The 26,586-nt window shown below is 39.3% G+C and overlaps 1 protein-coding gene across 2 annotated transcripts in view; it reads left to right on the forward strand.

Moving 5' to 3' along the window:
- The window catches only part of RABGAP1L (RAB GTPase activating protein 1 like), a 721,006-nt gene that overhangs the window by 156,456 nt on the left and 537,964 nt on the right, over window positions 1–26,586 (forward strand). For both annotated transcript variants that reach the window (XM_068986467.1, XM_068986468.1), the window contains exon 11: window positions 17,616–17,757. In XM_068986467.1, the coding sequence (XP_068842568.1) occupies window positions 17,616–17,757 (142 nt within the window). The remainder of the gene's footprint in view (window positions 1–17,615; window positions 17,758–26,586) is intronic.

Below are 26,586 nucleotides of genomic sequence, written 5' to 3' on the forward strand. Positions count from 1 at the left end.
ATTTTGCTGAGTGAATATCTCATTAAAATATGGATGCTAGTTCCAAAAACCTTTTGTTGCCAACATTTAGAGGAATGACATAGCAGATACTGTAAAAGTGAACTCATTTCTTTCTGCTGAAATGCTATAGTTAAGAAATTATGTAGAAACTGTAAGTTAGTAGATAAAAAAACATTCTGGAGGTCTAATACAAAACTTAGTGATTGTAGTCAACAATCTAGTGGGCCCTTTTTCCATGGGTTCCTCAAGGGTGGATTCAACCAGTGTTTAGCTGGTGTTTGGATTAGTCTATGGTTCAGTTCCTGATTGGTTGAATCTGTGGATGCAGAACTTGCAGGTACGCAGGGCCAACTGTACTATATCATTTTATTTGAGGTACGTGAGCATCTGTAGATTTCAGTGTCCACAGTGAGGTCCTGAATCCAGTCTTTACATAGATACTAAGGGTTGGCTGTACTGTAATATAAATTTTAAAACTGTTAAGGGATTAGATCATTATTATTCTCACCACAGGAAAGAAATGATACCGATGTGAGGTGTTGGCTAATGCTGTAGTAGTAATCATATTGCAGTATATAAATATATCAAGTCAAGACATTATACAGATTACACAATGTTATATATCAATTATATCTCATTAAAATAGAAATTATTCATCACTTGGTATTTTCTTTTTTTAAAAAAATAATTATTAATTTATGGGAGGACTTCCAAAACAGCTGGAAGCAAAGTGAGAATTTTGGAAGGTTCTGATGCTTAAAATATTATCTGCTTATTACTGTGTCATTTCAGAATGACTTTTTAATGATAGTTTTTTTTTTCTTTTGGTTTGCTTTTGTTTTTGTGTTTTTTTTTTGCTGCACCACGCAGTCTGTGGGATTTAGTTCCCCAACCAGGGATTGAACCCGGGCCCTCAATAGTGAGATGTTGGGGGGTCCCAACCACTGGGCTGCCAGGGAATTCCCTAAAATGCAGTTTTGAAATACTCCCAAATAGAATTCATAATAAATTGAAGATACTCATGTCTTTAAACTATGGTGACATCACCTCAGTTCAGTTCAGTTCAGTAGCTCAGTTGTGTCCGACTCTTTGCGACCCCATGAATCGCAGCTTGCCAGGCCTCCTGGTCCATCACCAACTCCCGGAGTTCACCCAGACTCACGTCCATTGAGTCAGTGATGCCATCCAGCCATCTCATCCTGGGTCGTCCCCTTCTCCTCCTGCCCCCAATCCCTCCCAGCATCAGAGTCTTTTCCAATGAGTCAACTCTTCGCATGAGGTGGCCAAAGTACTGGAGCTTCAGCTTTAGCATCATTCCTTCCAAAGAACACCCAGGGCTGATCTCCTTCAGAATGGACTGGTTGGATCTCCTTGCACTCCAAGGGACTCTCAAGAGTCTTCTCCAACACCACAGTTCAAAAGCACCAATTCTTCGGCACTCAGCTTTCTTCACAGTCCAACTCTCACATCCATACATCACCACTGGAAAAACCATAGCCTTGACTAGACAGACCTTTGTTGGCAAAGTAATGTCTCTGCTTTTGAATATGCTTTCTTCCAAGGAGTAAGTGTCTTTTAATTTCATGGCTGCAGTCACCATCTACAGTGATTTTGGAGCCCCCCAAAATAAAGTCTGACACTGTTTCCACTGTTTCCCCATCTATTTCCCATGAAGTGATGGGACTGGATGCCATGATCTTAGTTTTCTGAATGTTGATCTTTAAGCCAACTTTCTCACCCTCCTTTTTCACTGTCATCAAGGCTTTTTAGTTCCTCTTCACTTTCTGCCATATGGGTGGTGTCATCTGCATATCTGAGGTTATTGATATTTCTCCTGGCAATCTTGATTCCAGCTTGTGTTTCTTCCGGTCCAGCGTTTCCTACTGCTACAGTAATAAATTGCTTAAGAAGTAATTTGATGAATTATTTTTCCTTTTTTTCTTATTACTAAAAATAAATGCTGTGCATTCCATCATCCATAAAGTGTTTATTGGCAGGATTCTTTCATAAGAAGGTTATCAGAATATAACCTTTGTAGTACTGTTTTTGTTTTGTTTTATACTTGTTAAAATCATTGAATAATTTTATGTTCTGCTGGTCCTATTTTGCCTAAAGAACTATAAGACATTCAGCTGTTACCATTTGCTTTCAGGTTTGGTTTGCATTGTGCTATAGAGTGTATCTTACTATGACACTACATCAAAGAAAGTACAATTGAATAAAGCAGGTTTTCATTCTGGGTACTGAAATGAGAATAGATTGTTTATTATAGGCCTTCATCGAAAACTTGAATTATTAGTTGAGTTTAAAGAATTTATTCTGAAAATTTGTTGTTGTTGTTGCTCGGTCACTAAGTTATGTCTGACTCTTTGTGACCCCACGAACTGCAGCACATCAGATTTCCCTGTCCTTCACTATTTCCTGGGGTTTGCTCAAACTCCAGTCCATTCATTTGGTGATGCCATCCAACCATCTCATCCTCTTGTCTCCTTCTCCTCCTGCCTTCAATCTTTCCTATTATCAAGGTCTTAAAAATTAGTGTTTTTAAGGTCTGAAAAATTAGTGTTTTCAGGTATGAAAAATTAGTATTTTAAGTTTTGATATTATAAGCCAGAGAGGAGAGACTCCTTAACTATATATGTACTCTTTTGCAATGTATTTAAAAAGTAATAAGTCAGTTGTGAAGCAAAGCAAAGTGGTAAGCACCGTGACTTGGGTTCTTTTCATTAAGTACTAGCATCTCTCTCTTGTCTTTCATCTGTGTGGAGTTTAAGAAATCACACATTACCAAGGCCATGTTACCAAGTGGCCTGTTAGTGAGGAGTAAGTGATCCTCTTATCTAAAGATTTAAATTCTTTTAGTGTGTTGAAAATTTAATAGATAAAAACAAAAGGCTTCTCACTTGAGAATAATGTGACAAGGGTATGATGGTGAACTAGCAACCTAATTGATATTTAAATAAGGAAATTTTGCTTATTTCATAGTCAAATATTCTTTCTTAAGGTATAGATAATATTCTTGCACTTAAGACTATGGCATTGCTCTTAAAATAATAGTTGTTTGAAATGTTGAAATGAAATTATTTTCTGTGGACTGAGATAATTGATTTTGTTGCCAGTCACGGTGTGCAACATTCTTAGCTGTGTTGTCCTTCATAAAAATATTTTCTACTTTGCGCTGGTATCAAAACTTAGTAAAAATTGATAACAGTAAAGTTATATTAGTGATAAAAGTGTGGAAGCATATGGAGATAGGAGCTTGGAAAAAGCAGCACTTCAGCGAATTCAGTAATCTTTTATTTCATAAGTTAGGAATATTTATAAATAGTTTCAAGAAAAATAGCTGATTAGGTGAAATTATTGTAAAATAGACCTCAGTTCTCAAGGGGTCAGCTGAGTCAGCAGCACTGAAAATGTGTAGGGGATGGTTCTTAAGTCCTTCTTCATTTGTAGATTTATGATAAACTATAAAGAGCAATTGGAGGCAATTATAGAGAAAAAATAGTGTTATGAAGAAAGAAATATTTATATTCATTTTAAAGGTAATCTTAAGAAATGTTATTTACATTAGGTTGATTCAGGAAATGCAGAACATTTTGAGGCCAGTACAACATATTTTAATGGAGCTTGACATTTCTTGAAATACAAAACATATGTTGTAGAATTAGTCAGGTTTAAATAATTTAAACTGAGATTTCTGTAAGCACATCTGTTTATTATGAAGAACAAATTTTCTGGAAAAAAATGGGTTGCTGATTATTATGGAGATTTTTAAACTCTAATAATAACACATTAAGTTATGTTTAGTTTTTGGAGCACCTGGCCTTAAATGACATAGTGAAATTTACATTTGATTGAGAAGGGGTCACTTATTCAGGTATAGAGATGTAGGTATATCATATATTTTGGATTTAGTACATGAAATGTTTTGAATTTTTATATGAAATAAGTGTGACAGATAAACCTTTTCCTCAGTAAATAGTTAAAAAAAACAAACCCAAAACCTATTGGGAGTCCCTTTATGTCTGGAAGCCTTGGCTTTCTTATTATAAACTAATAATGTGGGTTAGTAGTATTAGTGAATTTTTTTTCTAAAATTCTGTGACATTTGGATTAGTGAATATAAACAGTTTTTAGTACAAATAATTCCATGGCTGTTGTAGTCAAGTTAATTCAAAGTTAATTTATAATATCTATTCTAGTGGCACAGTGAGAATAAGATATTTCAAATAACAACCTTATCCCCAAAGGAACTTTGTGTCACCTTCTATTAATAAGGAAATATATAAAAATTACCATTTTACTTGGAGGGTTGTGATAAAAACTAGATAAAAACAATGTACAGAATTCTGTGGGGTTTAGAAAAGGGAGGGACCATAGCAGTAGAATGAAAGTGGTGGTTAAAAGAAGCCCCTTTGAGTATCTATGTGAGTCACGTTCTGTGATCACAGCAGAGAAGGAATATTTTAACGGTGGACAAAATTTCCCTTCTTCCCTTTTACATTCTTTGGCTGGCCTAATGCGTAAATAAATATAAGACAGATTAATAGGAGGAAAATTTAACTATGTGCTTGTGGGAGCCCCAGAAAGATATGAAGACTCAAAAGGCAGCTGGTAATTGAAGCTTATATTCAATCCTGAGCCAGGGAAAGGGGAGGGATCTGGGAATGCAAAAAGGAGGAAGGTCATTCACAGGAACTGGGAGGAGATATTTGGGGAATTAAAAAAAAATAACAGGTAGTCCTGTTATGCAGATAAGTTTCTTAGGTAAAAGGATATCTCTCTTAGTAGCTTTCTCCCTTTCTTATGTAAATTTAGGCAATTGAGGGAGAAATAGAAGAGCTTTCAAGAATCTGCTGAGTTTTGTTTGCCCTTAGCTCAAAGTAGTAATCCTTATGTTTGTTACTGAACTCATGTTTAGCTGCTTGCCTCTCAATAGCCAATACTCATTGTTGGGAGAGGAAAGATTGCTTTAATAAGGGGACTAGCAACTGGGGAGAAGACGGACTCATGTCCAAGAACCATCTCCTGTGATTCTGCTTTGTTGTTGCTCATGTCCGACTCTTTGAGACCCCATGGACTGAAGCCACTCCAGTCTTCCCTGTCCTTTGCCATCTCCTGAAGTTTGCTCACACTCATGTCCATCGAGTGGGTGATGCCATCCAGCCATCTCACACTCTGTTGTCCCCTTCTCCTCCTGCCTTCAGTCTTTCCCAGCATCAGGGGCTTTTCCAGTGAGTCAACTCTTTGAATCAGGTGGCCAAAGTATTAGAGCTTCAGCTTCAGCATCAGTCTTTTCAATGAATATTCTGGTCTTATTTCCTTTAGGATTGACTGGTTTGAGCTCCTTGCAGTCTAAGGGACTCTCAAGAGTCTTTTCCAATATCACAGTTCAAAAGCATCAATTCTTCAGCGCTCAGCTTTCTTTAGTCCAACTCTCATATCCATACTTGACTACTGGAAAAACCGTATTTTTGACTAGATGGTAATTCTTAATAAGAATTAAAGTGACATGAGATACATTAAAGGAAGAAAATAGTTTAATAGCACATATACATCAAAGCTTCCCAGGTGTTGTTAGTGGTAAAGAACTTGCCTGCCAGTGCAGGAGACATAAAAGATGTGGGTTTGATCCCTGCACTGTAACGATCCTCTGGAGGAGGGCATTGCAGCCCACCTCAGTATTCTTGCTTGGAGAATCCCATGGACGGAGGAGCCTGGTGGGCTACAGTCTATAGGGTTACAAAGAGTCGGACATGACTAAGCAACTTAGCACAGCACATACATTGGAGAGACCCAGGAGTAATTCACCAAAATAGCCGAGTAATTCACCAAAATAGCCGAATCCCTCAACTTAAATACCATCTTCAGTTGAAGACAAAAGAGCACGTTGGGCAGAGTGTTTTTGGAAAAAAAGGTAGTTCATATGGATCTGGGAAAGCAAATGTTTGGTAAACAGATGTTTGCTGGCCTACGCAGTGACAATGGGACAGAGGGGACTCTGATCTCTAGGCCCTACTAAGTTTCCCCATCCCACCTAGCCCATATCCTTTGCAGGTTGTTGTAGCTCTGTTCCAGGAACAGGACTGCTATTTAAATTTAAGCAGTGAGGGGGAAGGTCAAAGCTTTTTCCTGAGTCTTTTGGGCCTTGATTGCTTCCAACTCTAAATAATCTAAATTCCAAAGAGACATTTTGGGGTGGTAAATTTTGCTGGCCTACAAGGGGAAGTTATAGAGAAATGAGAAGCAGAGTCATAATGTCCGAGAGATAAGACTGGAGATCACTGTTAAGGAGAGAGGAAAAGCTTCTCTCTTGATAAGCTATTCTCCAGAGGCCACCATTCTGTTTTGTGTTTTTACTGGAGGCTTGCCTGAAGAAAAGGGTAGATTTTAGGGCATGACAAGAGTTCATCATAGCTCTCAGAAGCTGCTATGGCTTGACCCTTATTAAAAGGAAGGGAGCCATCTCTTCTTTATTCTCTAGGAGAGCATTATCCAGGCTGGAGCTGGAAGTAGCTGCACTTTCTTAAATCTTTTCCTAGCTCAGGCCTGCTTTAGGCTTGTTTTGGGCTCTGGGCTAAAAACAGGTTTAATGTTAAAATAACTATTTTTTGCGCTCCTCCCAAATCTCTTCTTTCCTTTCAGGTGCTTTAACATTCTTTTCACTTGGAGGCAAAGCCTTTTTTATCACTTAAAAGGCATAAGAGGAAGTTTCCCTTTTGAAGATGCATGTTGATTTAAACCTATTTAAAATATGATCGAGCATGAAATATTCCCTTGGTATCTCTAATTTTCTTGAAGAGATCTCTAGTCTTTCCCATTCTGTTGCTTTCCTCTATTTCTTTGCATTGATCGCCGAGGAAGGCTTTCTTATCTCTTCTTGCTATTCTTTGGAACTCTGCATTCAGATGCTTATATCTTTCCTTTTCTCCTTTGCTTTTCCCTTCTCTTCTTTTCCCAGCTATTTGTAAGGCCTCCCTAGACAACCATTTTGCTTTTTTGCATTTCTTCTCCATGGGGATGGTTTTGATCCCTGTCTCCTGTACAGTGTCACGAACCTCATTCCTTAGTTCATCAGGCACTCTATTTATCAGATCTAGTCCCTTAAATCTATTTCTCACTTCCACTGTATAATCATAAGGAATTTGATTTAGGTCATACCTGAATGGTCTAGTGGTTTTCCCTACTTTCTTCAGTTTCAGTCTGAATTTGGCAATAAGGAGTTCATGATCTGAGCCACAGTCAGCTCCTGGTCTTGTTTTTGCTGACTGTATAGAGCGTCTCCATCTTTGGCTGCAAAGAATATAATCAGTCTGATGTCGGTGTTGACCATCTGGTGATGTCCATGTGTAGAGACTTGTGTTGTTGGAAGAGGGTGTTTGCTATGACCAGTGCATTTTCTTGGCAAAACTCTATTAGTCTTTGCCCTGCTTCATTTCATATTCCAAGGCCAAATTTCCCTGTTACTCCAGGTGTTTCTTGACTTCTACTTTTGCATTCCAATCCCCTATAATGAAAAGGACATCTTTTTTGGGTTTTAGTTCTAGAAGGTCTTGTAGGTCTTCATAGAACCGTTCAACGTCAGCTTCTTCACGTTACTGGTTGGGGCATAGACTTGGATTACTGTGATATTGAATGGTTTGCCTTGGAAACGAACAGAGATCATTCTGTCATTTTTTTGATTGCATCCAAGTACTGCATTTCAGACTCTTTTGTTGACCATGATGGCTACTTTATTTCTTTTAAGGGATTCTTGCCCGCAGTAGTAGATATAATGGTCATCTGAGTTAAATTCACCCATTCCAGCCCATTTTAGTTTGCTGATTCCTAGAATGTTGACATTCACTCTTGCCATCTCCTGTTTAACCACTTCCAATTTGCCTTGATTCATGGACCTGACATTCCAGGTTCCTATGCAGTATTGCTCTTTACAGCATCGGACCTTGCTTCTATCACCAGTCACATCCACAACTGGGTATTGTTTTTGCTTTGGCTCTGTTCCTTCATTTTTTCTGGAGTTATTTCTCTACTGATCTCCAGTAGCATATTGGGCACCTACTGACCTGAGGAGTTCCTCTTTCAGTATCCTATCATTTTGCCTTTTCATACTGTTCATGGGGTTCTCAAGGCAAGAATACTGAGGTGTTTTGCCATTCCCTTCTCCAGTGGACCACATTCTGTAAGACCTCTCCACCATGACCCGTCCATCTTGGGTGGCCCCACACGGCATGGCTTAGATGGGCTAGTTTTCTGTGATTATGGTTTCAGTGTGTCTGCCCTCTGATGCCCTCTTGCAACACTTACAGTCTTACTTGGGTTTCTCTTACCTTGGGCGTGGGGTATCTCTTCACGGCTGCTCCAGCAAAGCACAGCCACTGCTCCTTACCTTGGACGAGGAGTATCTCCTCAAAACCGCCCCTCCTGACCTTGAACGTGGAGTAGCTCCTCTCGGCCCTTCTGCACCTGCGCAGCCACTGCTCCTTGGACGTGGGGTTGCTCCTCTCGGCTGCCACCCCATGGCCGAGAGGAGCAAAAGCAGAAGATACTTTAAGAAGAGGTGGAAAGAATTCACAGAAGAACTGTACAGAAAAGATCTTCAGGACCCAGATAATCACGATGGTGTGATCACTTACCTAGAGCCACACATCCTGGAATGTGAAGTCAAGTGGGCCTTAGAAAGCATCACTACGAACAAAGATAGTGGAGGTGATGGAATTCCAATTGAGCTATTTAAAATCCTGAAAGATGATGCTGTGAAAGTGCTGCACTTAATATGCCAGCAAATTTGGAAAACTCAGCAGTGACCACAGGACTGGAAAAGGTCAGTTTTCATTCCAATCCCTAAGAAAGGCAATGCCATAGAATGCCCAAACTACCGCACAATTGCACTCATCTCACATGCTAGTAAAGTAATGCTCAAAATTCTCCAAGCCAGGCTTCAGCAATACGTGAACCGTGATCTTGCAGATGTTCAAGCTGGTTTTCTAAAAGGCAGAGGAACCAGAGATCAAATTGCCAACATCTGCTGGATCATGGAAAAAGCAAGAGAGTTCCAGAAAAACATCTATTTCTGCTTTATTGACTATGCCAAAGCCTTTGACTGTGTGGATCACAATAAACTGTGGAAAATTCTTCAAGAGATGGGAATACCAGACCACCTGACAGCCTCTTGAGAAACCTATATGCAGGTCAGGAAGCAATAGTTAGGACTGGACATGGAACAACAGACTGGTTCCAAATAGGAAAAGGAGTACTTCAAGGCTGCATATTGTCACCCTGCTTATTTAACTTCTATGCAGAGTACATCATGAGAAACGCTGGGTTGGAGGAAGCACAAGCTGAAATCAAAGTTGCCGGGAGAAATATCAATAACTTCAGATATTAGATGACACCACCCTTACGGCAGAAAGTAAAGAAGAACTAAAGAGCCTCTTGATGAAAGTGAAAGAGGAGAGTGAGAAAGTTGGCTTAAAGCTCAACACTCAGAAAACAAAGATCATGGCATCTGGTCCCATTACTTCATGGGAAATAGATGGCGAAACAGTGGAAACAGTGTCAGACTTTAATTTTTTGGGCTCCAAAATCACTGTTGATGGTGATTGCAGCCATGAAGTTAAAAGACGCTTACTCCTTGGAAGGAAAGTTATGACCAACCTAGATAGCATATTAAAAAGCAGAGACATTACTTTGTCAACAAAGGTCCGTCTAGTCAAGGCTATGGTTTTTCTAGTAGTCACGTCTGGATGTGAGAGTTGGACTGTAAAGAAGGCTGAGTGCCGAAGAATTGATGCTTTTGAACTGTGGTGTTGGAGAAGACTCTTGAGAGTCCCTTGGAGTGCAAGGAGATCCAACCAGTCCATTCTAAAGGAGATCGGTCCTTGGTGTTCTTTGGAAGGAATGATGCTAAAGCTGAAACTCCAGTACTCTGGCTACCTCATGCAAAGAGTTCACTCATTGGAAAAGACTGTGATGCTGGGAGGGATTGGGGGCAGGAGGAGAAGGGGACGACAGAGGATGAGATGGCTGGATGGCATCATCGACTTAATGGATGTGAGTCTGAGTGAACTCCGGGAGTTGGTGATGGACAGGGTGGCCTGGCGTGCTGCAGTTCATGGGGTATCATAGAGTCGGGCACAACTGAGCGACTGAACTGAGCTGAAAGTGTGATCAGTTAGAGGAGGGATCAGTTGGGAATTTGTGATTAGCTGATTGTACTGCATATAAATTAGATAAAAAGCAAAGAACTACTGTATAGCACAGGCTTCCCTTGTGGCTCAGCTGGTAAAGAATCTGCCTACAATGCAAGAGACTTGGCTTTGATCCCGGGGTTGGGAAGATCCCCTGGTGAAGGGAAAGTCTATCCACTCCAGTTTTCTGGCCTGGAGAATTCCATGGACTCTATAGTCCATGGAGTTGCAAAGAGTCGGCCACAACTGAGTGACTTTCACTTCAGTTCACTGTATAGCACAGGGAGCTATATTCAGTATTTTGTAATAAGCTATAATGGAAAAGAATCTGAAAAAGAATATGTATACATGTATATACCACATGTATACATGTATATGCACTCATATATATGCATAAAACTGAATCACTTTACTGTATATGTGAAGCATATAAATCAACTATACTTCTACTGAAAGAATACAATCTGTTTGTAAATTACCAAGACTATGTCATGTGAAGGATGTTATTGTGGTAGCTGTTTTGCAGTATATCAGTTCAGTTCAGTTCGGTTCAGTCGCTCAGTCGTGTCCTATCCTTTTCGACCCATGAGATGCAGCACCCCAGGCCTCCCTGTCCATCACCAACTCCCAGAGTTCACTCAAATTCACGTCCATCGAATCGGTGATGCCATTCAGCCATCTCATCCTCTGTCGTCCCTTTCTCCTCCTGCCCCCAATCCCTCCCAGCATCAGAGTCTTTTCCAATGAGTCAACTCTTCGCATGAGGTGGCCAAAGTACAGGAATTTCAGCTTTAGCATCATTCCTTCCAAAGAACACCCAGGACTGATCTCCTTCAGAATGGACTGGTTGGATCTCCTTGCAGTCCAAGGAACTCTCAAGAGTCTTCTCCAACACCACAGTTCAAAAGCATCAATTCTTCGGCACTCAGCTTTCTTCACAGTCCAACTCTTACATCCATACGTTACCACTGGAAAAACCATAGCCTTGATTAGACGACCTTTGTTGGCAAAGTAATGTCTCTGCTGTTGAATATGCTATCTAGGTTGGTCATAACTTTCCTTCCAAGGAGTAAGCGTCTTTTAACTTCATGGCTGCAGTCTCCATTTGCAGTGATTTATTATGGTGTACAGCTTAAATTTGGTGCATTTTTCTACACTGTATAGTTAATATGCATAGGACTCTTTGCTGTATTTATTTATTATCCATTTGATTTCATGAAGTATATAGTGATACCCATGCTTTTGTTCCTGGTATTGATAATTTGTATCTTCTTTCTTTTTTGTTTTATGAGTTTAGCTAGGGGTTTATCAGTTTATTGATCTTTGTAAAGGAACTACCTTTAGATTTCATTGATTTTAAATTTTTTGTGTCCCCAGTTTTATTGATTTGTGCTGTTATCTTTATTATTATTATTTTACTTCTGTTTGGTTTATTTTGCACTTCTTTCCCTCATTTCTTAAGGTGCACATTTAGATTATTGATTTTTGGATGGCTCATTTGAAATAGATATATTTATATCTCTAAATTATAGATGTATCCCACTAATTTTCACTTGTTATATTTTCATTTTTGTTCAGTTCAAAATATTTTCTTCTTTGAGTTTTCCTCTTTGACCCATGGAGTGTTTAGCAGTGTGTTATTTCTAAGTATCTCGGGATTTTTCAGACATATTTCTGGTGTTGATTTTTAGTTTAATTATATTATGGTCACTAAACATTATTTAGTTAAATCCAAAAAATTTTCTTTAAGTTTGTTTTATAACCCAGGGCATGGTTTGTTTTGGTGAATGTTCCGTGTGCATTTGAAAAGAATGTGTATTCTTCTGTTATTGAATGGAGTGATGTATAATATCAGATCCTATTGTTGATGATGTACAGTTCTTCTAAACATTGCTAAATTTTCATATACTTCTTTTCATTTTTGTGAGAGGAGTGTTGATGTTTCCAATTGTAAATGTGGATTTGTCCATCTCTCTTCATTTCTGTGAATTTTTTGCTTCATATATTTGAGAGCCTGTTGTTAGCTACATATGTTTATAAGATTCTTATATATTCTTATTGCTGCTCCTGCTGCTAAGTCGCTTCCGTCGTGTCCGACTCTGTGCTACCCCATAGAAGGCAGCCCACCAGGCTCCCCTGTCCCTGGGATTCTCCAGGCAAGAGCACTGGAGTGGGTTGTCATTTCCTTCTCCAATGCAGGAAAGTGAAAAGTGAAAGTGAAGTTGCTCATTCGTGTCCAACTCTTTGTGACTTCATGGACTGCAGCCTACCAGGCTCCTCTGTCCATGGGATTTTCCAGGCAAGAGTACTGGAGTGGGGTGCCATCGCCTTCTCTGATAAAGAGCCTGGTGGCTCAGACGGTAAAGTGTCTGTCTACAGTGCAGGAGACCTGGGTTCAATCCCTGGGTCGGGAAGATTCCCTGGAGAAGGAAATGGCAGTCCACTCCAGTACTCTTGCCTGGAAAATCCCATGGACAGAGGAGCCTGGTGCAGGCCACTGTCCGTGGGGTCGCAAAGAGTTGGGCACGACTGAGCGACTTCACTTCACGTCACTTCTGCTTTCTTTTGATAGGTGTTTTCATGGTATATCTTCTAACCTCATTATACTTTCAACTTTTCCTATGTCACTGTATTTAAAGTGCCTTTTTTGGTAAACAGATTATAATTGTGTCTTGTTTTCAACATATCCTGAGAATTATGTTTTTAAATTGTTACATTTAGGCAATTTATGTTTAGCATAACTATTGATATGTTTACATAGAGGTTTACCATTTTATTATTTATTCTCTGCTTGTTTCTTTTTATACATTTCTTTGTTTCTCCTTTGCTGCCCTCTTTCGGATTATTTGAATGTTTGATTAGTATTTTCTTTTTCTTTTAATTATTTTTTAACTGAACGGTAGTTGCTTTACAGAATTTTGTTGTTTTCTGTCAAAGCTCAACATAAATCAGCTGTAGGTATACATATATCCTCTCCCTTTTCAACCTCCCTCCCATCTTCCTCCCCATCCCACCCCTCTAGGTTGATACAGAGCCCCTGTTTGAGTTTCCTGAAACATACAGAAAATTCCCCTTGGCTATCTATTTTATATATAGTAATGTAAGCTTCTATGTTACTCTCTTCCTACATCTCACCCTCTCCTCCCCTCTCCCCATGTCCATGAATCTGTTCTCTATATCTGTTTCTCCATTGCTGCCCTGCAAATAAATTCTTTCGTACCAGTTTTCTAGTTTCTGTATATATATGTGTTAGTATATGATATTTCTCTTTCTCTTTCTGACTCACTTCACTCTAATAGGCTCTAAGTTCATCCACCTATTAGAACTGACTCACACGAGTTCCTTTTTTATGGCTGGGTAATATTCCATTGTGTATGTGTACCACTACTTTGTTATCCATTCGTCTGTCGATGGACATCTAGGTTGCTTCCATGTTCTAGCTATTGTAAATAGTGCTGCAATGAACAGTGAGATACATGTGCCTTTTCCAATTTTGATTTCCTCAGGGTATATGCCAAGGAGTGGGATTGCTGGGTCATATGGTGGTTTTAGTCCTATGGTGGTTTTAGTCCTAGTTTTTTAAGGAATACAGTCTTCCATAGTGGCTGTATCAATTTACATTCCCACCAACAGTGCAAGAGCATTCCCTTTTCTCTACACACTCTCCAGCATTTACTGTTTGTACGCTTTTTGATGATGGCCATTCTGACTGGTGTGAAGTAATACCTCATTGTAGTTTTGATTTGCATTTCTCTAATAATGAGCAATGTTGAGTGTCTTTTCATGTGTTTGTTGGCAAATGTCTTAACAAAGGTCACATTTCTTCTTTAGAGAAATGTCTGTTTACATCTTTCCCCCACTTATTGATCAGGTTATTTGTTTTTCTGGTATAGAGGTGTATGAACTGCTTGTATATTTTGAAAATTAATTCCCTGTCATTGTTTCATTTGCTATTATTTTCTTCTATTCTGAGTGTTGTTTTTTCACCTTGCTTATAATTTCCTTTGCTGTGCATAAGCTTTTAAGTTTAATCAGGTCCTACTTGTTTACTTTTGTTTTTATTTCCATTACTCTAGGAGGTGGGTCATAGAGGATCTTGGTTTGATTTATTTCGTTGAGTATTCTGCCTATGTTTTCCTCTAAGAGTTTTATAGTTTCTTGTCTCACATTTAGGTCTTCAATCCGTTTCTAGTTTATCTTTGTGTATGGTGTTAGGAAGTGGTCTAATTTCATTCTTCTTCATGTAGCTGTCCAGTTTTCCCAGCACCATTTGTTGAAGAGGCTGTCTTTGCCCCATTGTATATTCTTGCCTCCTTTGTCAAAAATAAGATACCCATAGGTGCTTGGGTTTATTTCTGGGTTTTCTATCTTGTTCCATTGGTCTATATTTCTGTGTTTGTGCCAGTACCATACTGTCTTGATGAATGTAGCTTTGTAGTGTAATCTGACAACAAAAAGGTTGATTTCTCCAGCTCCATTGTTTAGGATTAGAATCAGGGTAGTTGATGGCTAGGGCAGCAGGAAATATAGTTCTCTAGAAGGGTATGGCTATCATTATTGACCAATACACTCCAGTATTCTTGCCTGGAGAACCTCCCTGACAGAGAAGCCTGGGAGGCCACAGTCTACAGGGTTGCAAAGAGTCGGACACAGCAGAAGACATCCCGCATGCATAGATGGAAGACTTTTTTTTTTTTTTTTTGCCTGTGGCAGCTGTGCCCCAGTGAGGGTTGAGTGTGAAGGTGGCGCAGCTGTTTGGGTCGTGGGGACCCTGGTGGCGCTAAGTGTGCAGGGACATGGACTGCCTCAGCTGCAGGAGTTTTGGCCCTATCAGAGTTTTTTTGGAGCCTCTGGTAGCTGACGATCAGAAGGCCTCTTTGGCTAGTCTTTCTTCATAGCTCCACCCATTCAGGCAGTTAGAGGGCTCCTGTGCCTGGGGTCCTTTTCTGTTGTTCAGTGTGTCAGGCATATAGAGAGTCGCCCCCTGGCTGGGGTCCTACCCTGTAGTTTGGTGCGTCAGGCACTTGATGGGCCAGGCTCTGTATTGTTCTGCTGCTGATGCTGGCCTATGGGGAGAGAGAGGCTATGGTGATGACTCCATGCCCTATGCTTGACTCAGCAGTATGGCCTTGCTTCCATGACTGCCTGGCTTTCCTCCACGGGCATTTCCCACCAGTCTCCTCCCTCACATCCCCTTGGTCCAATTCTCCACAGTCAAGATGAGCCCTTGCCCTGTGATTGCTCCACAATCCCTAAGCTCCAGCTCCCAGCTGTTGCCCCTTCTAGAGGACCTGCATCCTTGTCTGGGGTATATATGGTTGCAGCAAGGACCGTCTGATTCTCATTCCATTTAGGCTGCCACAGATCAGCTATTTCACTCTCAGCCTTAAATGTTTCTCCTCTGACTCAGACAACTGCCTTGATGTGAGGATCGGACCCCTGCTTCACTTTCCCCACCCACCAAGGGCAGGTCCAGTCCTTGTAACACTCCTGTTTTTCCTTCTAGTTCCTCCATCCTTCCGAGTTTTGCGTGATTCTATATCTTCTTCTCCGCTGCTCAGCTACTCCTATCCGCTCTCAGCTGGTATTCTGCATGCACTTCTGTGTCTGAAGGTGTATTCCTGATGTATCTATGGAGAGAGTACCTACTCCTTTGCCATCTTGTTTTCTAGTATTTCATTTTTATTGTATTTCTTTATATAATTACTTTGGTTGTTGCTTTAGGGATTGAGATCTTTGTTTCCCGAATATAGTAGAATTACAAAAAAAAATGTTCGATTTAAACCTAACCACATAATTTTTCATGGCTGTCTTCTTTTTTTTCCATGTTTAATGCAGTGGACATTTTTACCTTTTATTATTTGCTAAATGGCTTGAAAATGGGCCTGAAATTTGATTTATTGTTCAGAAGAAATTCTTGAAAAGAATGAATAATTAAAGTAGTTATGTTTTTGTAATTTAAATGAATTATAGTACAGGTAGGTATTTGAGATGATTATACCTCTCTATATGCCTGTACTATTCTTATTTTGTGTTCTTTAGAGTGTAGTAAAATGGTGTAAAAACTGAGATAACAATAGCAATAAAAATGTGTTTCAGTCACTCTAATTTTATGTTCTAAGTATTATTATATTTAATCTCCATAATAAATGAGATGGTCTATTTTGGTTTTATTGATAAGAGGTACTGTGCCTCAGCAAAGTATTTTGTCCAAGACCACACTCTTAACTTGTAGTGAAATTTGAATTCAGACTCAGGTCTATTTGACTTTAAAAGTCATGTTTTACCATTAGTCTAATCATTGATTCCACAGATATTTTTGAATACTTACTATGTGTCAGGTACCATATTGTTTCTGATTGAAAGTCAACATGATCTCTGCCCATATGATACTTCCTCTGTTGTGGATAAGATAGCCATTAAACAAATATAATAAAAATATAGTGTGTAGTTATAGTAAATGCATTGAGGGAGAAGGAAAAGTTATGATGAGAACCAAAAACGGGAATTTAGATTCTTTGTAGAAGTAACACTGAGGGCAGGAGGAGAAGGAGGTGACAGAGGATGAGACTGTTGGATGGCATCACTAACTCAATGGACATGAGTTTGAGAAAACTTAGGGAGATAGTGTAGGACAGGGAAGCCTGGCATGCAGCAGTGCATGGGGTCTCAAATAGTGGACTCGACAAAGCCAGTGAACAACAGAAGTAACATTAAGAAAAAAGGATCCAGTATTGATGGTAGTTAGCAAAGAGTAGGAGGAAAAGCTGTATTGTCAGAGAGAAAAAGATATCGCAAGGCCTTGGGCGGGTGAAAATAGAAAAAGTTCTCAGAACTGAAACAAGGCCAGAGTGGCTGAAGAATAGTATTGTAACAGTCTTTGAATATGAGATGAGGCTCATGAGAGAGGCAAGGTTCAGTTTATCTAGGACTTTGTAGGCCATGCTAAGTTGGTTAATTAGTGATTGCCTTAGAAATTTTCCTCCTTAAAAAAAGGCCATTTAGAATGTAAGCCATTTGTAAGGTGAAAACTACCTACTTCCATGAATTAGTTGATGGATATAGCTGGTATCTCTTTATCTCAGAGCAAGGTAGTCAACCCTAAGAATCCAGCATCACTTGCCTATCTGTCTGCCCTGGAATGTGTGGTGTCTTAGGTTTTTCTGATAAAAGAAATTGAGTTTTTTTTTTCAGATGGTTAATAGGTTTTATTGTATTGGTTAAAATAATACTAAAAGAACCATACATTTAGAATGTAATGTCAACATTGCGCTTGAAAGATTTGTGTCAACTTCAGACATGCTGTAGATCAAGCATGACATGCTGCTCTTCTTCATTTTAGCTCTTTTTAATGACCATTGAAATACACCATCTTTCAGTGTTTCCTTCAGATTTCTAATGTTTAAACACATTTTATATCTTTCTCAGTCTGAGGGGAAAGGCCATACCAATGCTGGGGATGCAATATATGAGGTGGTGAGTCTACAGCGAGAGTCTGAGAAGGAGGATCCAGTCACTCCTACTAGTGGAGGGGGCCCATTGTCACCCCAGGAGGATGAAGCAGAAGAGGGTAAGAAATGAAATTTACTCAGTGTCTTCTCTTTACATAGCTGCTTTACTTGTATCCTCACAGATGTGTGTGTGTGTGTGTGTGTGTGTGTGTGTGTGTGTGCGTGCACGCGCGCACACACACACCTCTCTAAGCGGTAGGGGGAGGAGTGGTGTTTCTTTGTAGTCTCTGCTACTTTTAGACTAGATTCTACTAGACGCAGAAGAGAATTTGGTCCATTTGGTTCCTTGGTTGTGTACTCCTAAGTGCAACTTAAACAGTTATTTAAATTTGACAGCTTAAGTTTGCTGTCTTGCATGTTTGAAGTGTTTAATGAGAAGTTTCAAATTCTCCTAAGCGTTTTTAGAATTTCAGTGGTTAATGTCATGTCCTACTCCTCATTTGACATGATTCAGTTTTGGTTTGTTTATTGTTGTTGCCTTATCACTTACCATTCACTGTTTTGAAGCACTAGCAGTTACCTGCTTTGTTTACTGCATGAATCCTGCTGAAAGTTGCTAACCAACCTCATGAGAGTCATACTTCATTTGGCTCTGTGCTCAGTACTTTTTATAGAAACGAGCTAAATGATGGATCTTTACTTTTAACCTTTATATTATCTGCTTATAGGAAAGTGAAAGTGATAGGGTTTATTAAAAGACAGTTTCTTTATATCATCTTTGCCATCTGTTTATCCTTCTTGTCAAGACTCTATTCAAATCTGTTGCCCTTCCTAACATTGGGTTATTTGTCTTCTTGTTGATTTTTAAGCTTTCTTAAATACACTGGTAAAGGTCCTTTACCTGGAGGAGGAAATGCCACCCTACTCCAGTATTTTTGACTGGAAAATCCCCATGGACAGAAGAGCCTGGCAGGCTGTATAGTCCATTGGGTTGCCAAGAATTGGACATGACTGAAGCGACTTAACACACACAAAGGTCCTTTGTTGGATGTGTTTTACAGATATTTTCTCCCACTCTGTAGTTTGCCTTTTCACTTTCTGAACAATGTCTTTTGAGAAACGAAAGATTAATTTTTGTGAAGTCGAATTTGTCAGTTTCTTTCTTTTTTTTTTTTTGCTGTGCGCTGTGTCTTGTGGGACCTTAGTTCTCTGACTAGGGATTGAACCTGGACTGCCTGCAGTAGAAGTTCAGAGTCCTAACCACTGAACTGCCAGGGAGTTCCCTGTCAGGTTTTTTTTTTCTCTTTTTTCCCCCATTAATGATGTGTCTTTGAACCATTTAAATTTTTACATGTAGTTGGAAGTAGAGTCCTTTTTTTTTTCATTCAGAAAACGTTTATTATCTCATGGTTTCTGTGGGTCATGAATTAGGTTTGTATGGTCAGTTGTGGCTTCACATTTGTTATGGAGAGTCAGATATTTGAGGGATTTAGTTATTTGAAGATGACATTGATGGGGCTGAAAGCTTGAGGAAGCTTCCAAGGGGCTGATTCATAATAGCTGCCAAAATGATGCTGGCAGTTGGTCAAGATACTTCACTTTCTCTCCACATAGGCCTCCCACTAGTGCTGCTTGGGTGTCAGTGTGGTGCAATGGTGAGCTCTCCCCAGACATCAGTCTAGGGAACTAAGGTGGAAGTTGCAATGCCTTTTATATCTTAGCCTTGGAGTCACAGAATATTATTTCCATAGTATTAATCTGCTTTGTGGTATACAATGTAGTTGCTATTTAATAGACTTACCATGCATTTTGTCTGACATATTATTACTCCATGCCATTCAAGTCTTGGAAAGGTATCTTTTGATCCAGTGAAAATTTAGGGCTCATGAGGTTTGAAAGTTGTGTATATGTGCAATGTAAGGGAAGAACCATTTACTTACGGAAAATAACATAATTAGACAACTGATACATTTAGAAGTAAATGGCAAACTAAATGATCCCAATTTTGACTTGTTATTAATCAGCAAAATGTTTGGAGACATTCACTGCCAGGATCTGAAAGTCCTGTATGAAGTATTGGAGGTCCATCATTTTCTAGTCTTAGCAAGAGAGCTGACTTGGGCTCCAACTTTATTTTTGATGCAGCCCTTTTGACAAAGTTCGTTCGTTGCAGGTGTGTCAAAATGGCTGCCTCAGCATATAGGGAACGAGGAGCAGAAGAGATGTGAGAATATTCCTGTGGTAAAAGCAACAAGGCTTATAGCTGAATTGGATGTCAGGGGCAGCAGAAAGAAGAGAAGGGAAGAGAAAGAATCGTAGATTAAATCTAGGTTTCTAGGTTAGGTGACTGGGTGATGTTGATGCCAGCAAACAAGATAGGAATACCTGGGAAGAGTGGGTGTGGGCTGGGGGTATGATACATTCAGTTTCAGATAGTGATGGATTTGAGCTCACTGTGGAACATTGAAGTACAGCTATTTTTCAGTGATTAGAAATGGTCTTATATTGTGAGAGAAGTTTTAACTATTGGAGGTAAAGGTTTGAGGGTCATCAGTGTGAAGCAATGATAACTGGCTGAAATTTCTTTGAGAGGACATGTGGGAGGGGTGGGTTAACAGTAGAGTTTTGAGAGATCACTAACATTTAAGAGTCGATGCAGGAAGAGAAAGTCCAACTAAAAGATCTGCAGAAGAAATGATCAGAACAGTAGGAGGAGCACTAAAACAAGGTAGTAATGGATCAAGGAGTGGAGATTCAAAAGGAGAAAATGATGTTGCGGTATTGACAAATGGAGCAAGGAGATTCAGTATAATAAGGAACAAGATTGTTCGTTGGATTGGGTAGATCTGAGAGGCTACTGGGTACCTCTGTGGGCCATTTTAATAAAGTTGGAAAAGAAGCCTTCTTACACTGGACTGAGGCATGACTAGAGGTGAGAAAGGGATGTTTTAAATACTTTTCAGACTATTTTTTCAAGAAAGTCAGTGGAGAAGAAGAGGAAAGAGCCTGAACTTTAAAACATTGAGTTGCATGTGGCCACAAAAGGGCATTTTTAGGGTGTAAGAGATTTGAGTTCATCTGTAGTAGGGGAGGGAGAGCTAAAAATAGTTACCCACCCAACACTTAAGGGTGCAGTTTCCTAGCAGGCTTCCTGTGGCTTTACAAATGCTGTTTACTCTGCTTAGAGACTTTTTCTACTTAAGGCCACCTGAGTAAGTTCTTCAACAAAGACATGTTAACAGTCAAAAGAAAATAGTGATTTTAGTATACAGGCAGTTTCCATATGTAGCAATGTTTAAAAATATTTTCTATGATATTTTTTATTAGGCTGCTCAGGCAAATTATGTTTAAAATGTATTCAATGCAGGAATGGCTTGAGTGAGAAGCTTGGCAAATCTGCTTATGAAAAAGCAATCATAAATGTCAATAAAATTGTCAAAAAACAGGCAGTGAAGGACTTGAGAAGGTGAACAAATTATATAAAAATATGGAGAAAGCATTTATTCAAGAAAAACCACTGAGCCTTGAGTGAGAACTGTGAATGGTGTTTTAATACTGGAGGCATCTCCTGTTCTGCTCATTCCCACCACTGGCTTATTATCATGGTGGTTTTACTAGGATGGGGCGAGCTGTAAAAACTGGTAGCTTTGCTTTCACCCCAGGAGGGGTTTACTCGATTTGGAGCAAATGTAGAAAAAGCACATATCTCTGGAACATTATTGGAAACAATAGCAATTTTTTTTTTTAATGGCAAACGAATGTGAAGACATTCTTCCAAAGGAGATTTAAGGAATGACTGGGCCTCATTAGTTCTGCATATCACTGGTGGTCAGGGAGGCTGTGTATACATGCAAGGCTGCACACACAGTCAGGCAGATTAGAGAGGGTCCTAGCTATTCACAGATATATGCTGGACATGAGGCCTTGCATGTGTACAGTGGTTTTGCTTCTTTTCTGTTCTATGAAAAGAACGTGTTCCAGGTGGAGTAAATGGCCGAAGGCTCATCTTCCCTGTAGGCTTCCCCTGTGAGCAAGTGGCAGTTCCTGGGCTCTGGATCTCAGAATCCAGAATCTACCCTCTTTCTGGTGCTATCATTTCTTGGACTGGATTATTGTAGTACCTCCTAACGGGTCTCCTGCATTCCACCCTTGTTCACTCCCCCTTTGTCTGTGGTTCTGCACTAGTCATAGTCGCCCTTTTGAAATTGGTCTGATTACATTTCTTCTCTTCTAAAAATCCTCCATTGGCTTTTCATTTTGCTTGCCAAAGTTCTTTACGATGGTTTACAAGGCCGTATGTGATTCTGATTTTAACCTTTCTGACCTCATTTGCTGTCACTTTCTGCCCCACAAATTCCACCCTTGTCCTTTGCTCTCCTTCACAGTTCAGTTCAGTTCAGTTCAGTTCAGTTCAGTTCAGTTGCTCAGTCGTGTCTGAATCTTTGTGACCCTGTGAACTGCAGCACGCCAGGCCTCCCTATCCACCACCAACTCCGGGAGCCTACCCAAACTTATGTCCGTTGAGTCGGTGATGCCATCCAGCCATCTCATCCTCTGTTGTCCCCTTCACTTGCCCTCATCTTTTCCAGCATCAGGGTCTTTTCAAATGAGTCAGCTCTTTGCATCAGGTGGCCAAAGTATTGGAGTTTCAGCTTCAACATCAGTCCTTCCAATGAACATCCAGGACTGATCTCTTTTAGGATGGAGTGGTTGGACCTCCTTGCAGTCCAAGGGACTCTCAAGAGTCTTCTCCAACATCACAGTTCAAAGGCATCAATTCTTCGGTGCTCAGCTTTCTTTATAATCCAGCTCTTACATCCATACATGACTACTGGAAAAACCATAGTCTTTACTAGACGGACCTTTGTTGACAAAGTAATGTGTCTGCTTTTTAATATGCTGTCTAGGTTGGTCATAACTTTCCTTCCAAGGAGTAAGCATCTTTTCATTTCATGGCTGCAAACACCATCTGCAGTGATTTTGGAGCCCAGAAAAATAAAGTCAGCCACTGTTTCCACTGTTTCCCCATCTATTTTCCATGAGGTGATGGGACGGGATACCATGAACTTAGTTTTCTGAATGTTGAGCTTTAAGCCAACTTTTTCACTCTCCTCTTTCACTTTCATCAAGAGGCTCTTTAGTTCTTCACTTTCTGTGTCCTTCACAGACACTGCTATGATCTGCCCCTGGGCTGTTGCACTTGCTGTTCCCCATGGAAGGACACCTTGTTTCCTGGATTGCCAAATGAGTCTCTCCCTCCTCTTTAATAAGTATCACCTTCTCAGTGAAATTTTTGCCTTCTGAGTAAATAGCATAAATGATAATAAATGAAGGAATAAATAAAAGTAAATATATTTATCACAAAAATTACAGAATAAATTAATGTTTTCTTTTACATTGCTTCAAGATGATTTCATACTGAGAAAGACTAGAAAAATGAAAGTAACATTTCTGAAATTGTACTTGAAAATGTGAAAACATAAATAAAATTTTCAAGTTCTCATTCTTATATATGATTTGAATAAGAACAAGTCATCAGAATTCTATTTTTCCCTAAAATTTTTTACTTCTGTTCTTAACAAGTTTTCACTGTTTGAGATGTCAGCTTGTCTTTTGAAAATCTATTAGCCAACACCCATATTAAAAAAGCTACAGAGTCACAGAGTAGGAAGTAATAGTTTCTTTTATAGATGAGACATTTCATACATTTTCAATACACTTTATTATTAGTTCTATAATTGACATTTCTGTCAACGCAGATATCAAAAGTTAGAGCTGGAGGTGGCATAGAAATGTTTTCCTGCTGGGGGGATTTGGAGTATTCTTTTATTTAATTATTTTCAGCAATTTGCCTGTCAAAGCAAAAGTGGAAGTTCAAGTCACTAAATTGTCTTACCTTAGCCTGTAATTTAACTAAAAAGGGATGCAGACTTTGAAGGACTGAAATTGCTCTTAATTTCCTGGGACAGATCTAAAGTAAAATGAATTAAAGTATCTTTGCATATTTTTCAAATGCTGTTCAAGAAATGAAGTGTGTTAAAGGGAATTAATTTGAATGCAAGGAATCTTTGCAGAGAGTTAGGTCCATCATTGCAATTGCCATAGGGATTATTTTTTAACAACCTTGTCACCTTTGTATACTCCTTCATGTTCTGAATTGTTCCTGCTTTTGAAACTTGAGGTACACTTGATACTGCTTCATTTGGTTTTCAAGCTGACTTTCTGTTTGTTGACCTCAGACTTGTATTTACTTAGTTATAACATGGATGGTAAATTATAAGAAGACAATAGATGGCAAATACAGGGTGATTTCCTTTAAGACACATGCCCAAGTAATTGTAAAAGACCAGATTCACAGTAATATGAGGCAAGCTTCATGCTTACTTGTAAAGTAAACTTTACTCTGATCTACATTTTTTGTTTTGTATTTAGATTGGTTAAATGCCATCTAGACTAAAAATATTCCCTTTGATCTGAGTGACTGGTAGCTAATACGACTTCTAATTCATTCTGGTTGCAGAGCAAAGCCATCTCAAACTCAACTAGAAGTTTATTTTCTTTTAATTTCTTAATTCATAGTCTGATTAAAGATAATCACAGGCAGCTTTTACTGTAGAAATCAGTTTGCAAATGAGATTTCTTTATATTCTAATGAAAATAACAATGGAGAATATAGAAAAGAAATGAGTTTTTTTTTAATACAGTGAGCATACTAGGGTTTCCCAGATAGCTCAGTTGGTAAAGAATCCACTTGCAATGCAGGAGACCCTGGTTCACTTCCTGGATTGGGAAGATCTGCTGGAGAAGGGATAGGCTACCCCCTCCAGTATTCTTGGGCTTCCTTTGTGACTCAGCTGGTAAAGAATCTGCCCGCATTGTGGGAGACCTGTGTTTGATCCCTGGGTTGGGAAGATCACCTGGAAAAGGGAAAGGCTACCCACTCCAGTATTCTGGCCTGGAGCATTCCATGGACTGTATAGTTGGGGACTATACTGGAGAATTCCATGGACTGGTGTCACAAAGTCAGACATGACTGAGTGACTTTCAGTTTCAGTGATCATATTGCACTTTTTTGTGGTAGGTGCTGATTGTAAGAAATGCTTGTCAGGTTTTAAGTGTGTGTGTGTATTACCTGGAGATCTTGTTTAAATGAGGTCTTACTTAAAAAAACACTATCAGATTCCATTGCTCCTGGTCATACTACACATATTAATTTGTTTATTCCTCATATCAACCCCATAAGGTCAATACTATTATTATATTCATTTTGTAGATGAGAAAATATGTTTCAACAAAATAATACTGGCATGGTAGATACTATTTATTTTCCACTCAGGTACTTTTTATGTTTATAAAATTGATGTGTGTGTGCGCACTTCTGTGTATATGTGAGAGAGGGAAGAGAGGGCTTCATCATGTTGTCTGATTCTTGAATCTGTTTAAACAAATGAAAGTTATCAAAAAATGCATTTGATAAGGGAAGGTATTTGAGAGAAAGTAGAGTGTATTAGTTAGTTTTATATTGCTCCATAATAAGTTATTTAAAAAATATAGTGTCTTAAAGTAACACCCTTTTATTATCTCACATGGATCACAAATATGGCTCTGGATTAGCTAGCTCCTCTGTTCATGGTCTCCTGAGGCTGCGGCTGAGAGTTTTGGCTGGGGCTTCGGTCTTATCTGAAACTTGGCGTTCTCTTCAGAGCTCGCAGAATCCATTTCATTGTTGTTATAGTACTCATAGGGGCTTGGTTCAAGGCCAGCAGGAGAAGGCCCAGGCCCCCCATTTTTTTTTTTAAATGATAGTTCTTGGTTTTATTTTATTTTATTTTTTTTTGGCCACATGGTGCAGCTTGTAGGATCTTACTTCCCTGACCAGGGATTGAACCTGTGCCCTCGGCAGTGAAAAGCATGGAGTCCTAACCACTGGACTGGCAGGGAGGTCCTCCAAACTCTCTTTTTTAAGAGTTTACCTGATTAGGTTAGGCCCTTCTAGGGTAGCCTGCCTTTGATTAACTTAAAGCCAAAGTGGTTAGGGATTTTATATCTGCAGAATCCTTTCAGCTTTGCCATGTAACACAACGTTGTCACAGCCGTGACATCCATCTTATTCATACGTCCCACTCACACTCAAAGGTAGGGATTATATAAGGTGTTTATACCAGGAGGCAGGAATCTTAGTGGTCATTATAGAACTGGCTGTAACAAAGAGTTAATGTACCAGAAATGAAGGAAACTATCCTTTTTCAAGCTTCTGTTATATATTGATAACCACCACTTTTGCATACATATTACCTCACTTATTACCATAGCCATGCAAGATAATTACTGTTACTTCTATTATTTTACAAGTTTGTATCTTACTTCTCCTGTTAGACGAGGTCCTGTTAAGGATATACATACATGTAGTATTAGGTGAACAAAAAATGATCCAGACAACTTCAAAACAGTATGTGATGAATTTCCAAGTGAATTATAAGAGGATTGATTGCTGTAGGTCTCTGGTGTCTTTTATTGAGCAATTTCCATTACATGTGGCATCCTCACCATCTCTGCCTTTTGAAACCAGGGTTCAGCTATCAAGTTAAATGTTTTTCTCATGATTGCTCTATTTGTCCCCAGTCAGAAGTGATCTCCTGTTCCCTGACTACAGAATTCCACTATATTTACATATCTTTAGTGTCATTTATGGTATTACATATTAAATTATAGTTCCATGTGTCTTCTCTCCCCTTGTGACTGTAAATTCCAGTGAGAAGCTCAGATTCTTATTCATCTTAGTGGGTTTGTCAGTTAGTTCCACATATTGGGTCTCCAGTAAACACTAGTTTTAATTCATTTTCAAATGACCACACCTGGGAAAGTCTGAAAGAGTTAGTGGAAGGAAGGAAGAAGCATAGCATTCTGACATAGGTGAAAGCAGAAAGTACAGACATGAGCAGAGTCTT

The sequence above is a fragment of the Capricornis sumatraensis genome, chromosome 14 (assembly GCF_032405125.1).
Source record: "Capricornis sumatraensis isolate serow.1 chromosome 14, serow.2, whole genome shotgun sequence".
NCBI lineage: Eukaryota > Metazoa > Chordata > Mammalia > Artiodactyla > Bovidae > Capricornis > Capricornis sumatraensis.